At 39.0% G+C, this 19,415-nt stretch overlaps 1 protein-coding gene and 1 pseudogene across 3 annotated transcripts in view; both read left to right on the forward strand.

The window, feature by feature from the left end:
* LOC137631538 (uro-adherence factor A-like) overlaps positions 1 to 8,010 on the forward strand; it is a 56,228-nt gene extending 48,218 nt beyond the window's left edge. For all 3 annotated transcript variants that reach the window (XM_068363312.1, XM_068363314.1, XM_068363313.1), the window contains exons 13-14: positions 2,986 to 3,100; positions 6,120 to 8,010. In XM_068363312.1, the coding sequence (XP_068219413.1) occupies positions 2,986 to 3,100; positions 6,120 to 6,310 (306 nt within the window). In that variant the 3' untranslated portion in view covers positions 6,311 to 8,010. The remainder of the gene's footprint in view (positions 1 to 2,985; positions 3,101 to 6,119) is intronic.
* An 11,284-nt stretch (positions 8,011 to 19,294) lies between these two features.
* Positions 19,295 to 19,415, forward strand: LOC137632101 (5S ribosomal RNA; annotated as a pseudogene).

Below are 19,415 nucleotides of genomic sequence, written 5' to 3' on the forward strand. Positions count from 1 at the left end.
CATCAGGCTTCTGATTAGAGAAGCAAATTCTCATCTGAAGGAAGAAGACCTTGCTTTGCTGAAGGTAAGGACACATGAAGTGAGAGCTGTGGCTACTTCAGTTGCCTTCAAACAGAACCGTTCTCTGCAGAGTGTTATGGATGCAACCTATTGGAGAAGCAAGTCAGTGTTCGCATCATGCTATCTCAAAGATGTCCAGTCTCTTTACGAGTACTGCTACACCCTGGGTCCATTCGTAGCAACGAATGCAGTAGTAGGCGAGGGCTCAGCCACTACATTCCCATAATCCCATAACTTTTTAACCTTTCTCTTGAATACTTTTTATGGGTTGTACGGTCGGCTAAGAAGCCTTCCACATCCTTGTTGATTTGGCGGGTGGTCAATTCTTTCTTGAGAAGCGCCAAGGTTAAAGGTTGTGATGAGGTCCTTTAGTATGGGTTGCAGCCCTGTATACTTTAGCACCTTTGAGTTGATTCAGCCTCCCAAGAGGAACGCTGCGCTCAGTAAGGAAGACGATCTTATTAAAGGCAGAGTAACGGTTCAAGTCGACTTCCTTACCAGGTACTTATTATTTCATTGTTATTGTGGATAACTGATTATATGAAATACGGGATACTTAGCTATCCTTTAGTCTTGTACACTGGTTTTTCACCCACCCCCCTGGGTGTGAATCAGCTACATGATTATCGGGTAAGTTTAATATTGAAAAATGTTATTTTTATTAATAAAATAAATTTTTGAATATACTTACCCGATAATCATGATTTAATCGACCCTCCCTTCCTCCCCATAGAGAACCAGTGGACCGAGGAATAATTGAGGAGGTGTCAACAAGAAGTACTTGAGTACCTGGCCACAGGTGGCGCTGGTAAATACACCCCCTTCTAGTATTGTGATAGCTGGCGTATCCCTCCATAGAATTCTGTCGGGCAACGGAGTTGACAGCTACATGATTATCGGGTAAGTATATTCAAAAATTTATTTTATTAATAAAAATAACATTTTGGCTTGTAGCGGCATTCCGTATTTAGCCCTCTGCTACACCTCTGTTCCCACTTCCATTTTGTGGCCTAACATCTTAATTTTTCCTTCAAACTGCAATAAAGGGTTTTTTCATGTTGCACAAGAGCGGTGAATGACCTTCCAGACCCCAGTGCGGAAACTTATGGCTGAAATTCATAATTCCATTTATTTCTCAACTGACTGTTTCTTGTAAAATAGTGCAACTTTAGCAGTAAATGGCAAGATGAAAATCTGCAGTATGCCAGTCTCTTTAATTTTCAGTCTTAGTGCTGCAAACAACAGTCCAGTAATGACCCTTTCTACATATTGTTCAAATTTTAGTTTACTTAGTATTGAAGTAGATCTTAATCTGGATTTCCTTGCAATTACTATGTAGTTTAGTTTGTTCAAAGGGAATTGTTTCTGTGTGATCATGTTCCATATTCTGTGTGTCATGTCAGAGTCAGGACAGTATTGCAATTTTAATAACTGTTGTGAGGAGTTCAAAGGCCTCTCTGTTCTCATAGGAAAGTATTTGTTTCTAACCAAATACAAACACTCATTCTTTTATAGGAGTATGTTTTCAGCTTAGCTGGAAGCAGCTGTTAAAACTTTTAACAAGGCGTCGGTTGTTACTGACATGCACCAGCACACTGAGAAGTCATTTTGTTTTCAGCTGCCAAAGAACACAAATGTACTCTTGGTGCCTTCAACTGCTTTATTATTTATTTTATTTTTCATCTAGAATATTGTTGGCAGCTTGTGTGCAAGGGAGGTTAAGGAAGAGGAAAGGTTTTACAGTTTTTCCGATAATTGTAGCTGATTGAGAGTTGCTTGTGTAACATGCTAGTATACAATTCTTGTTCCTGTTTAACAGCAGTCCTGTTATTGTTATTACTAGCCAAGCTACAACCCTAGTTAGAAAAGCAAGATATTATAAGCCCAAGGACTCCAACAGGGAAAAATAGCCCAGTATGGAAAGGAAATAAATAAACGATATGAGAAATAATGAACAATTTTTTAAATATTTTAAAAACAGTAACAACATCAAAACAAATATTTCATATATAAACTGTATCTGTTGCTGTTTATTCCCTTGCAAGTGTGGACTGGTGACAGCCATGTCACTGTAACTGAGAAAGTTGGATTTCATAGGACATCGTAGCACACAGTTGAAAGAAGGAAAACTTCAAGTTACTCCTTCACCTCTGCCACACATTTCTCTCTTCACACTGCTGGTCTGAAGGAAAGGTGTCTGCCCTTCTTTACCCCTTTATGGACAAAATAGTTATAAGAAGTGATTGATAGGAGTTGTATATACGTAATTCCTACCATCTCTGTCCCTGTGGGAAAGCCCATGTTGCTCCTGGAGTCCCAGTGACTCCCTTCACTGGGACAGAGATAGTAGGAATTACGCATATACAACTCCTATCAATCACTTCTTATAACTATTTTGTCCATAAAGGGGTTTAAAGTTTGAAGCTGCCAACACCTTGTTATAAAATCTTAGCAACGGAGTGTCCAGCTCCACTGAAAGAATTCATACTGCTATTAAATGACTCAAGTTTGTATAGTTAGAAAAAAATTAAAAAATATTTTAAAATTTGTGATATTTATTCCTTTTTTCCCTTTTTCTTTTTGTTGGAATGTTATGAAAATTCATTGCCGAGGAAACAATAGTTATTTTTTAAATTGTTGGAGAAACCTTAGGGATAGTGAATTTATAGAGTGAAAGGGTGTAAGTTTTGAAATCTTTGTAGTTTTAAGTTATACCGTAGATATTCAATACTAGGGGTGTTTTGCATAATCTACAGCTGCTGTAAAGATTCTATATTTTTCCTCTATAAAACCCAACTATTTTCTTTCTATAGAACTCTCTCAAAAAGTTTATAACATTTATTAATTTTTCTTAAAAGTGTGAGCATTGTAATATGAAATATAGACAAAAATTTTAATTAATTTAAATTTCTTTATATCGAACAGGATCTTCTGGAATTGTGTGGTGCCCGAATCCTGAAGTCTCCAACAGAATTCAGTCAGAACAAAAACATCATGAAGTTAATTATTGTCCAGACAGATACCAAACATGATTTTCAAAGTAAGGTTTTTTTCATTTGTTTAGTGCTATGCACAATTTTTATTAGCATGCCTGTGATAGTCTTACAAATGATGAAAGGGAGCCGATTCCAGATTATATTTTTAAAATGGCTATTTTAGTATACAAATTGTTTTTTTTTTTTTTTTTTATATTTCATCAAGGAATATTCATTTTTTTTATAAGGGAATTTTTGATTAATTATTGTAGTCATGATTATCATTAGTGTGTTTGTCATGTTTCCCCCTGCATGGAGTTAGATATTCATAGTTATCAATACATTTGATGTATTTATGTCTTGATATTTCATGGTTTCATTGTGTAATGCTTCATGAAATGCATCTAGGGTGATTAAAAGACAAGTGTATGGTAACTCAAATGTATGTTAAGCATTCCTATATTGCCTCTAATTGACAGGTCTACATCAAATGATAGGCTTGGGGAATAAGAGACTAAGGAATCCAAGTGGGCCTCTTAAGTAATTATAGGTTTTTACTTGGATTCCTTGTAAGCAAAAGATACCTTATGATGGTCTTCTATACTCAATATTTTTTAGTGAGGCAGATTTGCACCGACTCGCAGTGGTGCCCTTTTAGCTCGGAAACGTTTCCTGCTCGCTGATTGGTTGGATAAGAAAATTCTAACCAATCAGATAGCAGGAAACTTTTCTGAGCTAAAAGGGCTCCCCTGCAAGTTGGTGCAAATCTGCCTCGCTAAAAAAAATTCACTATAGTTACCCGTTGGTTTACTTTTTATCTTAATTTTGATGTTTCTAACTTGACTCTGAAGATTTCATTTTATTTCTTTGTAATCTCCCCCAATGTCCATAGTGCTTTCCTCTTGAAGCTGGTTTTATGCTGATATCTACCCTAAAATTAGAAAATTTCCTGTTTTCTTTTCTTTCAAAAATTCCCTACCCACTTTAGGGAAGTATCAAGTTATCTAGCAGTTGATGGCAACTATCTAGGCATGGGTGAGTCATAGGTCCTTTATCATTTCAGTTTTCTCGTCTTTTTTGCATGCTTAAGACATTCTACCAGCAATTGAGATTGTGGTTTTAGTGATTTGACGTCATTTGTACATTTTAAGTAAGGGACATGTTCTGGTATTACTATGACTGCCTTGGAGAATTGTTCAAGTGACTTATTGAAGGTGAGCTTGGTGAAGAATTAGGTTTTGATTGATCGTTTTAAGGAATGGGATTTTTTTTTACCAGTTCCTCATGATAAGAGTTAGGTTCAGCTGGTAGCTGACCACTTAATAGTTTCAAACATTAAAGTATATTAATGTTTGATTTGGGGGGTAATCCAGAGATGACCAGGCTAGTTATTTACATGGGAATTATGTTGAAATGCCACTCAAGCTATTTTTTGAGCTTGGGGGTAATAGTAGTAACGGGGGACGTTGAGGAAGGAGAAGACTAATTGGTAAGGGACCTCTGATAGTGGTTTTAACACGCCCCAGTTACTATACCGACACCCTATAAGGGTGAGCGAGCTGGGTATATTCCTGGCATTCTATGCAACTTTTTTCTCCGGTATATTTAGCAGTATTTATACCTTAGAAATGGTGCTATAAGGAGCATTTCACTGGGCGACACAGGTACCTCGCCCAGAAATAGATTTTTCCTTCGTCAAAATCCCTTTACTATTTTTGCTTTGTTGTGAATCTCAGAATGCATCAGATTCTTCGGAGAAGACAGTGTTTCTAGCCTAACTTGCCCTGTTTTGACACCTAAGGTAACTCTTAAAATTTTGCCTAGCACTTCTAGTGTGCCAGTTAGTAAGAATTCTGATGGTATATAGTGTATTATAGATTCGACTGCCTCTCCACGAGTCTCACTCTCTCAATTACTTCCAGTCCTTCTGGGATTCGATCTGCTCCTAGTTACAACTTTAGTTGGAAAAAAAAGATGCTAAAAGCCCAAAGACTCCATCAGGGAAAATATTAGACCGGACTGGCAAATATAGGTTTTGTGTTGGATGACCTAAAAAATGCAGTTTGTCATAAAACAAGATGTATATTTCAATTGACATTCTCTTTTCTACAGATTGTATAGTATGGGTAATTTTGACTAAAAACAAATTTTTCAAGGTCAGCTGGATCTTAACCATAATTTAGATTACTTAACTTGTTCAAATAAAACTATTTTGGATGGGTATCAAAAGGCTACAGAAGTTAGTGTGACTGTGGTTTAGTATTGTGATAGTGTTAAGTGCACATTTACACTTTGGGTATTCCTTTTATATTGGTTCCCATATTAGATATATTAAGTGATTAATTTGTAATGATAGTAGCCTCTAAAATGCAAAGTAAAGCTCCGAGGATTGTTGGGCTTCTGTATGTATAATGGCTGGTTGGTTGTGGTCTGATGAATTCACCATTCTAATTGGCTGGTTGGGTGAAATTATTCTTTGAGGTTGAGGTTTAATAAACTTTTGAATTTAAATGGTTGATTTGGTAAAATTATATTTGTAGCACTGTGATAACAAATGAGTAATAAGGTAATAACGTAATTTTTAAAATGTCATCTGGAGTTTAAAATACCCAAAAACCTAAACAAACTAAATGTCCTATCTCTCTCCTTCAATGGCTATCCACCACCTCTTAGTGTTTTGGAGTCAGCAATATGAATATCACGGGAGGTTCATAGAAATAAATAGAATTGGAATACAGTGATGAAATTTATTTCTAGGCTCACCTGATGTTCAGATACATGCCCCCACCCTCCTTACCACTGATTAGTAGCATCATGAAGATTTTCCCTTTTTCAAATTTGAGACTGAAGAAGTGATAACTTTTTGTTGTTAGATGCACTTGAGGCATTAGTGTATTGGAAGGAAAGAAAATGGGATCTTTTTTCATTCTAAGGGGTAACATTAACACTCCAAGCTTCCAGAGACGAAAGCAATTTGAACATCAGGCGACTATAGAAATAAGAAATTTTGTATTAGAGAAATTTTTTTTATTAGTTTCATTAAATTTTTGTTTTCAAAGAATATTTTTTTTATATTTGTTTCAGGTTATTTAACAAAATACCAGAAGATTACCTTAGGACATGACTGGATCATCGAATGTGTTGGCATGCATTCTCATGTTTGCATTTCACCATTTGTCATGGGAACCCCAAATAAGCGGCAGTACGCAGCTTCAGGAATTCCGGCAGCACTCTTGGAAGAAAGTCAGGAGTTAACTTGCTCACAAGTACCATAATGATGTCCGTGATAAAAAGCGTAAATGACTAATTGCCTTAATAGTGAGTTCATGTGATAATAACAGTGGCAAAAGCTTTAGTGGTATTTTTGCTATTGCATTTATAGCCTTATTTAAGGCTAGAAACATGATAGTGCAAGTCAAAATTTAGTTTTTTGATACACTGCAGTAGTACTTATTTAAATTTTGAAGGTATATTTGGTGGAGGTCAGCCTTACTTAGAAAGGTAAAAGTGCAGATAGATGACTGTATAGTTACTAGCAGTGGAAATATGGGCTCAAGAATCCATGGCGCATGTAAAAGGATACGAAAATACCCTGTTTACATCTGTATGGGCTGCAAATATTTCTTTTTGTTTTGTGTACATGCTGTAAATAATGGCAAAATTATTTGTAGAATATTTTAGCCATGTCTATAGAAGAATTTACTGTATTCCATGTAAATGTGAAGTTGAATTGTATACGGTAAAAGTTACTCATAATTCACTGGTGATTGATGTAAATATAGTTTAAATTTTATATTCATATATTTTATGAGGAGAATTCCTATTACAGTTCTTTGTCTTTCTTTGCTTACAAATCGATCATTTCTTAGATAATTCCAAAATCTACTTATGATATATGGGATATTGTTACTCTAAAAATGAATGGGAAGTCTGAATAAGTGGCAAGGTGATGTTACTGCTTTTTCCACTGCACTACATGGTATTGCAATGAATTAACTTTCATTAGTGTAAATGTTTTTGTACGCTTTTAATGTCCCCTTTCATGATTATACAGTACTTTCAAGATTCCCTTTCAATGAGTAATAACTACCTCTTTTGTGTTACTTTTTATTTTGTATATTTTCTGTCTTCCTAACCAAAGATATTTTATGTGAAATTATGAGTTACTCATGTCATAGTGCTCAGTGTCCTTGTGTTTATTGTTTTATGTTTTAGTTGTTTAATGATGTTTTTGTTTTGATTGTTGACTAATTTCAGCACAGGGAAGAAATTTATTTATATGATTTTCTTGAATACTAGCCTTTTATTTGGGAATTCCACAGCTGACAGTATTAAAAGGTCTGAATTATATGCAGAACAATGTGAGGAGTTGTAATTGCAAATAATTTATCATTTAGTAGCTCTGACTGTAATTATAATAGTGATGTAAAAGACTGCCGTGTCTTAGGGCTGACCAGAAGGCTATGGTTTTAGGACTTAGCCGATGGTTTTGAATTTAGAGATGAACTGAAGGTTTTCATCTTTGATAATGCGAACAAATTAAAGTGGTAGTTTGACAGCCAATTGGGGAAATAATAAAGATAATAACAACAAATAAACAAATAGAATAAAGAAATCAGCTGAGTTCCAAGAGATTTTTCAAAGGACTTGAGGTACTACTATGCAGTACTTGCAGTGTGTTGTGGCAGTTCCTCAGAAGGATTTGCCACTTGTAGAAGCTTATCATGTTAATGAGTCCTGTAAGTATTCATTCCACAAGAATTTTAGTTAGGGGAATACTCTATTATGGGCCTCAAGTTCAGCTCTGGTTAAATTTATGAAGCTATTGCAGAAGAGAAGGGACCTTTCTCCTGGTACACTGGTGATTTTCAAATAGAGTATACTCTAAAATCTCTAAGCTTTAAAGTTTCAAAAATCTTCTTTTGCTATTTATTGAGACAATGCTGTATCTAACAAGAGTTAGGAAATAGAAAGTAAACATGATTGAAAATAGTCTTCAAATAAAAACTAAAAAGGTGAGGATAATTGGACGATTGTGAATCTTTACATATATTTTACGAATTACACTTTACTGTACAGTTTAATTGTTTAATGAGAAATTGATAACTGTTCTTACTAGATTCATATCAGAGTCTTTCCATTTCCAGAATGCTAAGCTACGGTATAATTCACATTTTTGCCTCCTACAGTGCTCTGCACTGTACTTTAATTTCTTTTAAAGTTCATTTCATAAAGGATGCAGAGTAGTCTTTGCTTTAGTGTATATGTTAAAAGCAATTATCTCTTTTGAGTGTATGACTAGCACTACTTAAACACATTGTCTTAAATAAATAGGAGTCTTAATGGAATAATAAATCTATTAGGAAGAAACTAAACCAATTAATTTAGTGTATGGACTAAATTCTCCATTTCAGAAACACCACTGCACTAGTAATTTTGACTTATTAAAATTTGTTACACTTGTTTGACCTGTGATACTAAGGATACAAAATTAATCAAGATTGCACAAACTGTATGTGTGTAAAAGTCCTGGATACAAATTCTTCGAAGTTTTGTTAGAATACAAAACCAAATTTTTTAACTTTATACTATGCATTAAATAACAACATGGGAAGAAGAAACATTTTGCTGGTCTCTTGAGTAAAGAACTTTAACTTGGTAATATGACAAAACTATTTCATATTGGTAATTATTCAAGTAACAAATCAGATATTTTGTCAAGTCTTAGCTAGGATTGTAAAAAGTAAAACTGGGAAGTTACATGTCCAAATAGCTACTTTTCTTTCTTTTAGAGTTAAGAAAACTCCATAGTTTTCAGATTCTTTCATCTTCATAATTCAATAGTTCTCATCCCTTTTATGGAATAGGGACTAAGTTTAAGTCCTTAAGTTTCAAGGTTGAGTGATTGCCCTGTAAAGCCAGTATTGTGTAGAGTGGCCTATTAGTGGTATTGCCGTAATTTTGCATTACTGTACATGGAAAATTTTTTTGTGGTGTCCTTTAAACTTTGCTGCATTTGATCATATGTTGCAAATTTTTATGTTGTCTCCCACTTCATTAGATTCTTGCTCAAATTTTCACCCTCTTTTAAATAGTATAAATCCTATGGGTCAATATCATCATCAGTGCACCTTTGGTGATGAACTATAGTCATTTATAAATTGCCTTTGTGATGTTCCTTTAGGCCCTAGTGCCATCTACTTTATAGCCTTTTTGAGTTTAAATCCTGCTTCCTTCCTCCCATCTTGCTTTCCAACATGTTTTAACTTTAGCTTCATAATGCTATTGTATCAGTTTCCCCTAGCAGCAACTCTGTGCTTAAGGGCTTCCTTTGTCCCTCCTTAGTCCCAATGCCCAGCCGTATGATCAAATTCCAAATATCAGATCTTTGGACAACTCACACAAGTCTAAAAATTTGACAACTTATCATATTAAACATAGCAATAAGGGTTTAGATTTAAATTCTGCTATATTTTAAAGTTTTTTCATAATGGAAATATGATAAGATAAAAAATTCCCCTTCCTGCAAGTAATTTTTTTTTTCTTAAAGCATTGAAAATTAAGTATAATTGTCTTTCAACATGTTCTGAAAATCCTCCTCTTAGGGAGTATGATTTTGTACAGGGTCTCTGCTAGATATTATTTACATATGAACCATTACTCTACTTCACAGTGTGAAAAGTGTGATTCCTATATCTTTAATTTTTTGCAGGTAAAGTTACCCTTTCCTAATAGAAATTGCTATTTGGCAAAGCAGACAGGATGTATTTTACTTTTGCACCCAAAGTCTTATTAAATACAATATTTAAGTATATCAAATAAGTAATGTTTGTTAATATTTTTGTTATCAGTACAACTGAAATTTGAATCTATATGAATGTCTTGTCAGAATCTTCAGCATTTGCTAAACTGTTATCAATTATGTAAGAGGTAAATCATTTTATTCCAATTAGAAATCAAACCCTTTAGGTTAGCATTCTGAGTTAAGGAATTCATCTTTGGGATCTGTTTAATCTTTTTCTTTTCATATTCTCTTTGATCTTCACATATATTTCTTAAGCTTTTTAATTGTTACGGCAAATTTCATGGCTATGAACAAAACCTTTGATCCAAGCTTGTAAGGGGCAATTGTAAATCATTAGTCTTGTTAGAAAGCATCTCAAAGAGTAGTATTCTGGAAGGATTGACATAATTAAAAGAAATAAAACTATTATAGACTGGTTATGTATAATAGTAATATTGTACAAAAGATCTGAATTATTTTCAAATTTGATACATACTGTATTTAATTTATGGATATTTATAGTCAGCCCTTCAGAAACTTGTGCATGAAAATATTTTATTTTTAAATGTCAATTTATAAATCACTGAATGCATATTAGTCTTCAACATTGCATCTTATAATTAATGGTGTCAGATTATTTTTTTAGCTCTTTCAACAATATGATGAGGATTCAAAATTAACCCTTGGGGGTGGAAATATTTGCTTCATGTAAAATGTTAAATACTGTACTTGAATATTAGTCTTTATTTCATAATAGTGGGAAAACTGTCACATTTCTATACTCCTAGAAATTTGTGAAAATTGCAACAAGGTAAATTGAGATTTTTTTTTTTTTTATCTAGCAACAGGCATATTAAAATTTTTATTTGTTTTCTACCAGGCAATATTATAGGTATAACCTGCCCACCAAGTTAAAATTCTAGACTTATGGCTGGCCACAAGAAATTCCTGAATAAGGGACACAAATTTCAGTAGGCTAAAAGATTAGAGTTGAGCAGCTACAGGAGATAAGAACAAAATGAACAAATGGAAGCAATGTAGAGTTGAAAATTCTTAGTACTGTTAACAGGGTGCCATACTGGGAACACTAGACGACTTGTCCTCCGATATAACCAATACATTAAATACTATAAAGTAATTTTATATCTACAGCAAGTGCAGTACACTACTGTGAATGGTACTAATAGGTTATCCATACTTCATAATTTTCTGGATTCTAATTTTTATATGCCATTGCACAGCAAATTAAGGGTATTTTTTAAACTTTCCCCTGAAGTATGATAATGATCTTACATTATAAGGCCCTGTCCACACTACCGGGCATTCCCCGACAGGCAAACAGTGATACCAGGCCACAATAGTTAGTGAAAATGAGGGTTGATGACGTCAGAAGCGGGAAAACTAAAGGCAGGGATCTGGCAACACTTTATGATGCCAGATCCCTGTCTGTGGTTTTCCCGCTTCTGACGTAATTAACCCTCAATCTTACTAACTATTGTGGTCTGGTATCACTGTTTGCCCGTCGGGGACTGCCCGGTAGTGTGGACAGGGCCTAAGAAGCATGCTACTAAATACATTATAAAGGCTGTATGCAGTATATTATGATACTGTACAGTAATGATATTAAGAGCGACTAAAATCATTTTAAACATTGGTACAGATTTTGGGTGCAGATTGTTAAATGTGCCAGAACATGTCACTGCCAGAATGCCCTTCCCTTTTTTGTATTTCAGCTGGCAATTTATTTTCTTTATTTCCTTCTTGTATTTCAGCTGGCAATTTATTTTCTTTATTTCCTTCTTGTATTTCAGCTGGAAATTTATTTTCTTTATTTCAATTTGATTTTCTAATTCAAGGCCTACTGTTGAAGTTTACTTAGGAAAAATCGAAACATTTTTTTATCATTCTCAAACATTACGGTATTTATTTCTATTTGTTTTTTAGGGAAATTATGATTAATTATAGATGACTTTTAAGACAGTAATTCTAAGCCTTTATCAGTACAGTATTGTGCTATTTTTGTTGAATGTATATGACCCTTTTCAAATCCCATTTTGGATCGACCCAGTGTCTTGATATGTCATATTAAATAAACTTTAACACTGTTTGAAAGTTCTGGTTAAAGTAAAAGCATCAAATATTATAATGTTGTACTATATGTTTGTGGAAACTGTTAATGCATTGTAAGATGTACTTTAGATGTTGAATTGAAGTTTAATTTTTATTTAATGGTACTGTACTTTGTTCAAAACATTTAGTAGTTTATTCCGTAACAGTACTGTATTACACTTTTTTTTTTTTTTTGTTTGCTTAGTTGTAAAATTTACCATTCCAGTTTGTTGGACCCTTGTTGGCTTGAGGCAGTTTCTTATATTTTGGAGTGTGTTGTTTCTCATGATATTGTATATACAGTACATATAAGTATTAAAGTAATCATTTATATATACATACCCGTACAAGTATTTTGTGGGGCATAATTCTTTTCCTTGTGGTTAATTTTCTACTTTTCTTTGAAATCTGGATTTGTCATAACATTTTATGGCATAACGTACTGCTGATGCTTCATGTTATCAAGGAAAGTGCCTCCCCTGTTAAAGATGAATGAAGATTTATGTGTAAAATAGGATTTATGTATGTCGGATAACTTGAGTATATAGACTTTTGGTAATCATTAGTTTGCTTTTTATCCTTTCAATGCTTGTCTCTTCCAGACTAGGTATTGGGACAATCAGAAAGCAAATTTAAATCTAGGACAATCAGAAAGCTAGTTTAAATCTGGGACAATGAAAAATTCAGTTTAAATCTAAATCAATTTTTGGTACCTTTAGTTGAGCTATGTAAAACTTCTTTTCTGAGACATCAACAAAGAGATGGAGCTGGGGGGAGAGTGACTGCTCCCCGCACTCTAGTTTTGGGGTGTTTGAATGTGCGTGGATGTAGTACGATAGAGAGTAAAAGATGTGAGATTGGAAGTATGTTTAGGAAGAGAAGGATGGATGTATTGGCCTTGTGTGAGACAAAGATGAAAGGAAAGGGTGAAGTGATGTTTGGTGAAATGTCTGGTAGTGTCTGGGATTGAAAGGGGAAGAGCGAGAGAGGGTGTGGCTTTATTGTTGAGTGAATGGATGACAGGTAAAGTAGTGGAATGGAAGGAAATATCATCTAGGTTAAGGTGGGTAAGGGTTAGGTTGGGTAGGGAATGTTGGGCGTTTGTCAGTCCGTATGGGCCAGGTAGTGAGAAAAGTGAAGAAGAGCGGAATGAGTTCTGGAATGAATTAACTAGGTGTGTAGAAGGAATTATGTAGTTGTCATGGGTGACTTAAATGCTAGAGTGGGCGCTGGAGAGGTAGAAGGTGTCATTGGGAAGTATGGCGTACCAGGTGAAAATGAGAGTGGTGAGAGACTGGTAGATATGTGTGTTGAACAAGAGATGGTAATAAGCACAAGCTTTTTCAAAAAGAAAGATAAAAACAAGTATACATGGGTAAGAGTGGCAAATGGAAGAGTAGTAGAAAGGGCATTAATGGATTATGTGTTGATAACTAAAAGAATGTTTGGAAGATTGAAAGACGTGCACGTGTTTAGGGGTATGGCTAATGGTATGTCTGATAATTTTTTGGTGGAAGGAAAATTAGTTGTAGCAAAAGAGTGGGGGAATAGAGTAGGTGGATGTAAAAGGGAGCTAGTGAAGGTTGAAGAGCTAATAAAACCGGGGGTAAAAAGTAAATATCAGGAAAGGTTGAAAATGGCATTTGACGAAGTGAGAGTAAGAGAAACTGGTAATTTAGAGGAGTGGAAGTTAGTAAAAGAAAATTCTGTTAGGATTGCAAGTGATGTGTGTGGCAAGAAGGTTGTTGGAGGCAGCATGAGGAAGGGCAGTGAATGGTGGAATGAAGGAGTGAAGGTAAAAGTGTTAGAGAAAAAGAGGGCTTTTAAAGAATGGCTGCAGAGTAATACTATAAAGAAGTATGAAAAATATAGAGAGAAAAATGTGGAAGTAAAGCGCAAGTTACGTGAGGCAAAGAGGGCAGCTGACCTGAGGTAGGGTCAGGGATTGGGTCAGTCATATGAAGAGAATAAGAAGTAGTTTTGGAAAGAAGTGAAGAGAGTTAGGAAGGCTGGCTCAAGAATTGAAGACAGTGAAAGATGGAAATGGAACGTTGTTAAAAGGAGAGGAGGGAAGGAAAAGGTGGGCGGAATATTTTAAAAGTTTACTGAATGTTGAGGATAATAGGGAGGCAGATATAATTGCTGTTGCAGGTGTTGAGGTGCCGGTGATGGGAGATGAGAATGAGAGAGAGATTACAATAGAGGAAGTGAAGAGAGCACTAGATGAAATGAGTGTAGGAAAAGCATCTGGTATGGATGGTGTGAGAACTGAGATGTTGAAGGAAGGGGGTGTGACTGTACTTGAATGGTTGGTGAGATTGTTTAATATGTGTTTGTTCCGTAACCTAAATACAAACCACGCTATTTACATTGGGTATTACTTTTGGCGTAGCTGAAATGACGAGCCATTAGATTTTAACGAGAGTTTCCTACCCCGCACTAGTTAGCAGGGGTATGGGGAGGGGTAGCTTGCTACCCCTCCCTCCCTCTCACACCGGTGAAATGTCTCACTTCTCTTTTTTGTTTTGTTTTTACTTAATCACTTACTTTTCTCTTACTCAATATATATGTACAGTGAACCCTCGTTTATCGCGGTAGATACGTTTCAGTCGCGGCCGCGATAGGTGAAAATCCGCGAAGTAGTGACACCATATTTACCTATTTATTCAACATGTATATTCAGACTTTTAAAACCTTCCCTTGTACGTATTACTGTTAACAAACTACCCTTTAATGTACAGAACACTTAATGCATGTACTACAGTACCCTAAACTAAAACAGGCACAAATATTAAAGGTGATTTTATATCATGCATTTCCTAAACATGCTAAAAAGCACGATAAAAAATGGCAACCAATGTTTTGTTTACATTTATCTCTGATCATAATGTAGAAACAAACTGGAGGTAGAGCTTTGCTTATTACCCAGACATATTTCCCATACTTTTCCCTTAGAACTACATCACATCTTCCTACTTTAGATATATAGATATATATATATATATATATATATATATATATATATATATATATATATATATATATATATATATATATATATATATATATATATACAGTATATATATATATATATATATATATATATGTGTGTGTGTGTGTGTGTGTGTATATATATATATATATATTTATATGTATACACATATACATACCTACATATATACATAAATACATGCATACATATATATATATACAGTATATATTACTGTATATATATGGGTTATGGAAAAAATCCGCGAAGTGGTGAATCCGCGATGGTCGAACCGCGAAGTAGCGAGGGTTCACTGTAAACATTTCTTCGTGTTTATGTATATATTTGAGTATAGAAATCAGTAAGTTTCCTTTTCAGAGTTCGTGCTTGTGTGTGTAGTGTACGATATCTCCGTGGAGCCCTCGGCAGTTAGGCCACCACGGTGTAATTTCATGGGTTGCGATCGAGTTTGACTTCGGTCTTTCTCTCTCTCTCTGTTGAGGTCGTTCACCCTTACTACGTTACCTTTACTACGTCTGAGTAGCTTCCTTCCCGTATGGGTGGGGTTGCTACGCCGTATGTTTTGTCTCAATTAGTTTATGAATCTAATTGTATTGGTTGATTTTTAAGCTTTGTAGAACGATTCTTTTTGGGGTTTTCGTTCTTTCTTTAGTGTTCATTCATTTTTAAATTACATAATTACATAGTTACATAATTATAATTGTTATAATTCTGTGTTTGTTACAGCTCTCCTTCCGTGAGTGTAAGTGGTTGTGAGGGCACGTGCCTGTTGTGTAATTCTTGTGTTCGTTTTCCTCGGGATTCCTCTTCGGAGTCTTCCCGGGGGAATGAATGTTAACTAATGATTTTTGTTTTTATTTTTCACAGTTAACGATCTAGTTTGTTTCTGTAATGTGGCAACGGAGTGAGCTGTCTTGTTGAGGCCTGGGGATTCTGCTGTTGCTGCCTCCCCTATAGATCTTCGTCAGGGGCGTGTCTCCTTCTCCTGGAATTACTCCCGTGACGATTGACAGCTCTCCAGTTCATTTTAGAACACTCAGGAGGCTTGCCTCCTTGGGTGGGTAACTTTCCTTCCGAGGGAAGTTTTTCCTGTCCAGGCTTGAGTTTTTCCCCTTTTGGGGGGTTCTTTTTTTCGTGCGACTATGCTCTTGGTGCTGAACGGTCGCACCTGCAGTTACGCTCAAGGGGCTGGGCAACTGCAGGAGCCCCTCTTCAGAGGATTGCTCTTTTTAGGTCACTGGCTGACCCGTCTTCTACGAAGTGTTTCTCTTTCGTTCGCGAGGGAGTACACTCATAGAGACTCCTCTTCGGAGGACTCTTCTGCTGTTGTTGCTGTTGGCCGCCTTCGCCGTAAGGCTCACCGTCCGCTACGTCGTAAGGGCCTCCCATCTCCCTATAAGGGTCCTAAGAGGCGCCTTTTTGAATCTCCTCCGTATGCAGCCTGCAGCTCCTACCTCTGGAGATCGATCTCCAACGCCTTCCTGACCTTCCGCCCCTGGTGCAGATGGACAGCAGTCTGACCTCGTCATCCGACGGGCAACGGTCCCTTCGGGGCAAAGGGTTGCCTCCCACACGGGTTGCTTCCCTTGCGTGTCAGGGTTCCCCTGCGCGCCCTTCTGCAGTGTTAGCGCACAGGCGCTCTCCTGCTCATCAGCGTTTTCCTGATCGCTAGCACTCTCCTGTTCGTCAGTGCTCTCCTGATGATCGTCGCACCACTGCTCGCCAGCGCTCTCCTAAGGACTCCGAACATCCTGCTGTCCCTGTTGTGCGCCCTGCGCGCCATCGGTCTCCTGAGCGCTCTAGATCTCCTGCCCGTCAGAGCGCACCTGCGCTGCCACGCACCAATGGGCGCCAACAGTTTTCCTGACCGTCCAGGATCGCCTGATTGACAGCTCGCATCGGCGCTCACCTTCCTGATGCACCTGCGCGCCTAGTCTCTTACGCGTCAGCGATCTCCTACGCGCCCGCGCGATTCTTCGCCTGCGCGCTAGCGTTTTGTTAACGCGCCACCGCTCGCCAACGCGCCGTCGCTTGCCAACGCGCCATCGGTTGCCAACGCGCCTTCACTCGCCTATGGGCCTTCGCTCGCCAAGACGCGCCATCGCCCGCCTACGCGCCATCGCTCGTCAACGCGCCATCGCCCGCCTACGCGCCATCGCTCGTCAACGCGCCATCGCCCGCCTACGCGCCATCGGTCTCCCGACCGCCTGCGCTCGCCCGCACGCCCACGTGCCTACACGCATGCGCGCCTGCGCACGTGTGCTCCAATGTTCGCCCGCGCGAACCGACGGTGTTCCATCGCGCGAACCGACGGTGTTCCATCGCGCGAACCGTCAGTGTTCCATCGCGCGAACCGACGGTGTTCCATCGCGCGAGCGCCGGCTTGATTCCTGCAGTAGCCATTGCTTGCCTACGGGTTATCGCTCGCCTGTGAACTATCGGATTCCGACCGCCAGCTCTCGCCCTTCCAACCACGCTCGCCCTCCTTCTGCGCTCCCTCAGGCACTTTCGTCCGTGCTCCTGCATGCCCACGCACGGGCGCTTCCACGTTCGGCCACACGCGAACTATTGATTTACCATTGCGCGAGCGCCAGGGCGATTGCGACTGCGATTCCCGTCGGGGTTTCGCAACACAGCCAGCCTGGCGACTCTTCTGGAGCTTGTATTTCCAGAACACGGTCTTCACCCCGTAAACGCAGAGTGTGGCACGTGCAAGAGCAGGAAGAATCTTCAGAGAGGTCTGGGCAACATTCTTCTTTCCAGAACCTGGGTTAGCCCTTCCTCCTCGTCATTCCCTGGAAGGGTCGTGCCAGGGAGTTTTCCTTTCGAGATTTCTCCGTCGGGCAAGGGGTGACTGGTTTAGCCCTTCCTCTTCTCCATCCCGTGGAAGGGGCTTACCAGGTCCTTTCCCTCCTCGGTTGCGACCCGAGGTTTTGTACAAGGAAGCTCCAGGAAGATCATAGGTACTTTCCTCCTCTCAGGCTCAAGCACCTTTGCGTTCCGTCGCCTAGTTTCGAACTTGCGGGCAAACTCGATGTTGGAGCATCTAGACGCAGTGACCGAGGGCTTCCCCTCGGGTGTCTCATCCGTGGATGTCGACAAGCTGAGACACTCTTCTATCCTTGGGAAGAGCTTGTTTCAGCCCAAGGACAGAGACATGGACAGCTGTTGTGCGGAGGAAGTCGACTTTCGTTTTCACTCCTCCAAGGCGCTTTCTTCCAGACCCTGCAGGCCTCCAACGCCTCTTCTTTCAGCCTCGTTGGCCTAAGTTATCGGACCGGCTACGGCAGCTAAGACAAGGTGTACAATAGCAGTCCCCTCCTGTCAGAGACAGGTAGCACGGGAGGCTCTCCCGGGGAGGCATAATCCTAGAGGGAGCGGCCGAGTTCACAAACTCTAGGATTGGCAACCCCCCCCTTGCAGGTCTCAAGGGGGGATGCCCAAGGTTACTCATCCGGATAACAGCTTCCCGATGCCGATTCCTGCACGATCTCCGTCATCAGCCAAGGATATCGCGCCTCGCTCTTACCATCTCTCCGTCGCTACCAGCGAATCCAGTGTCACTGAGCCTCTAGGATTGGCAACCCCCCCCTTGCAGGTCTCAAGGGGGGATGCCCAAGGTTACTCATCCGGATAACAGCTTCCCGATGCCGATTCCTGCACGATCTCCGTCATCAGCCAAGGATATCGCGCCTCGCTCTTACCATCTCTCCGTCGCTACCAGCGAATCCAGTGTCACTGAGCCTCTATGCCATGGGGTCGGGAAGAGTTTTGCCCGTTTGGGCAGAAGGATCCATGCCTTAGGAGAAGGTCCTCCATAGGGTCGTCGACGGCTTCACCCCCCTGGCTTCTTCAGTCGATCCTTTCTCGTAGGAAGCATCTGAGACGGGAGTTCCGTCGTCGACCTCTCAGCTCTGATCAAGTTTGTCGAACAAACTTCGTCCAGCGTGGAACAGCAGAGTCGATCAGACTGGTAACGAGGCTGCAGGACTCCTTAGGCCCTGGATCGGAAGGACGGATACTTCCAGTTTCCATTCCAACCATCTTCCAGGAAGCTCTTGGAATTCAGCCTAGACTACAGATGTTCCTGCTTCATATGCGGTGTGGCGATCCCACCGTGGCATCGCAGGTTTTTCCCCAGAGAACTCTCCCTGCTTTCCTCATGGCCACTCAGGAGCAGGCTTCCGCCTCCTTCGCTTTTTGGAGATCTGGTCAACTCCGGTAGGCTCGGGTTCGACCTTCTTCAACGCCGGGACAAGCTTCCGGGTCTTTACCAAGAGTGAGGGATCATGGTAATTTGCTAGGAGCCTTCTCTACTTCTGCCTCAACATCTGGAGTATCTAGCCATGATATTGAGTCAACGGCCATACCACGTTGAAAACACCGCTTCTCGTCCGATTAGCGAAGTTAAACAACGTTGGGTCTGGTCAGTACTTGGATGGATGACCGCCTGGGAACAGGTTTTAGGACATTTGCG

This window comes from Palaemon carinicauda, chromosome 40 (assembly GCF_036898095.1).
Source record: "Palaemon carinicauda isolate YSFRI2023 chromosome 40, ASM3689809v2, whole genome shotgun sequence".
Classification (NCBI taxonomy): Eukaryota; Metazoa; Arthropoda; class Malacostraca; order Decapoda; family Palaemonidae; genus Palaemon; species Palaemon carinicauda.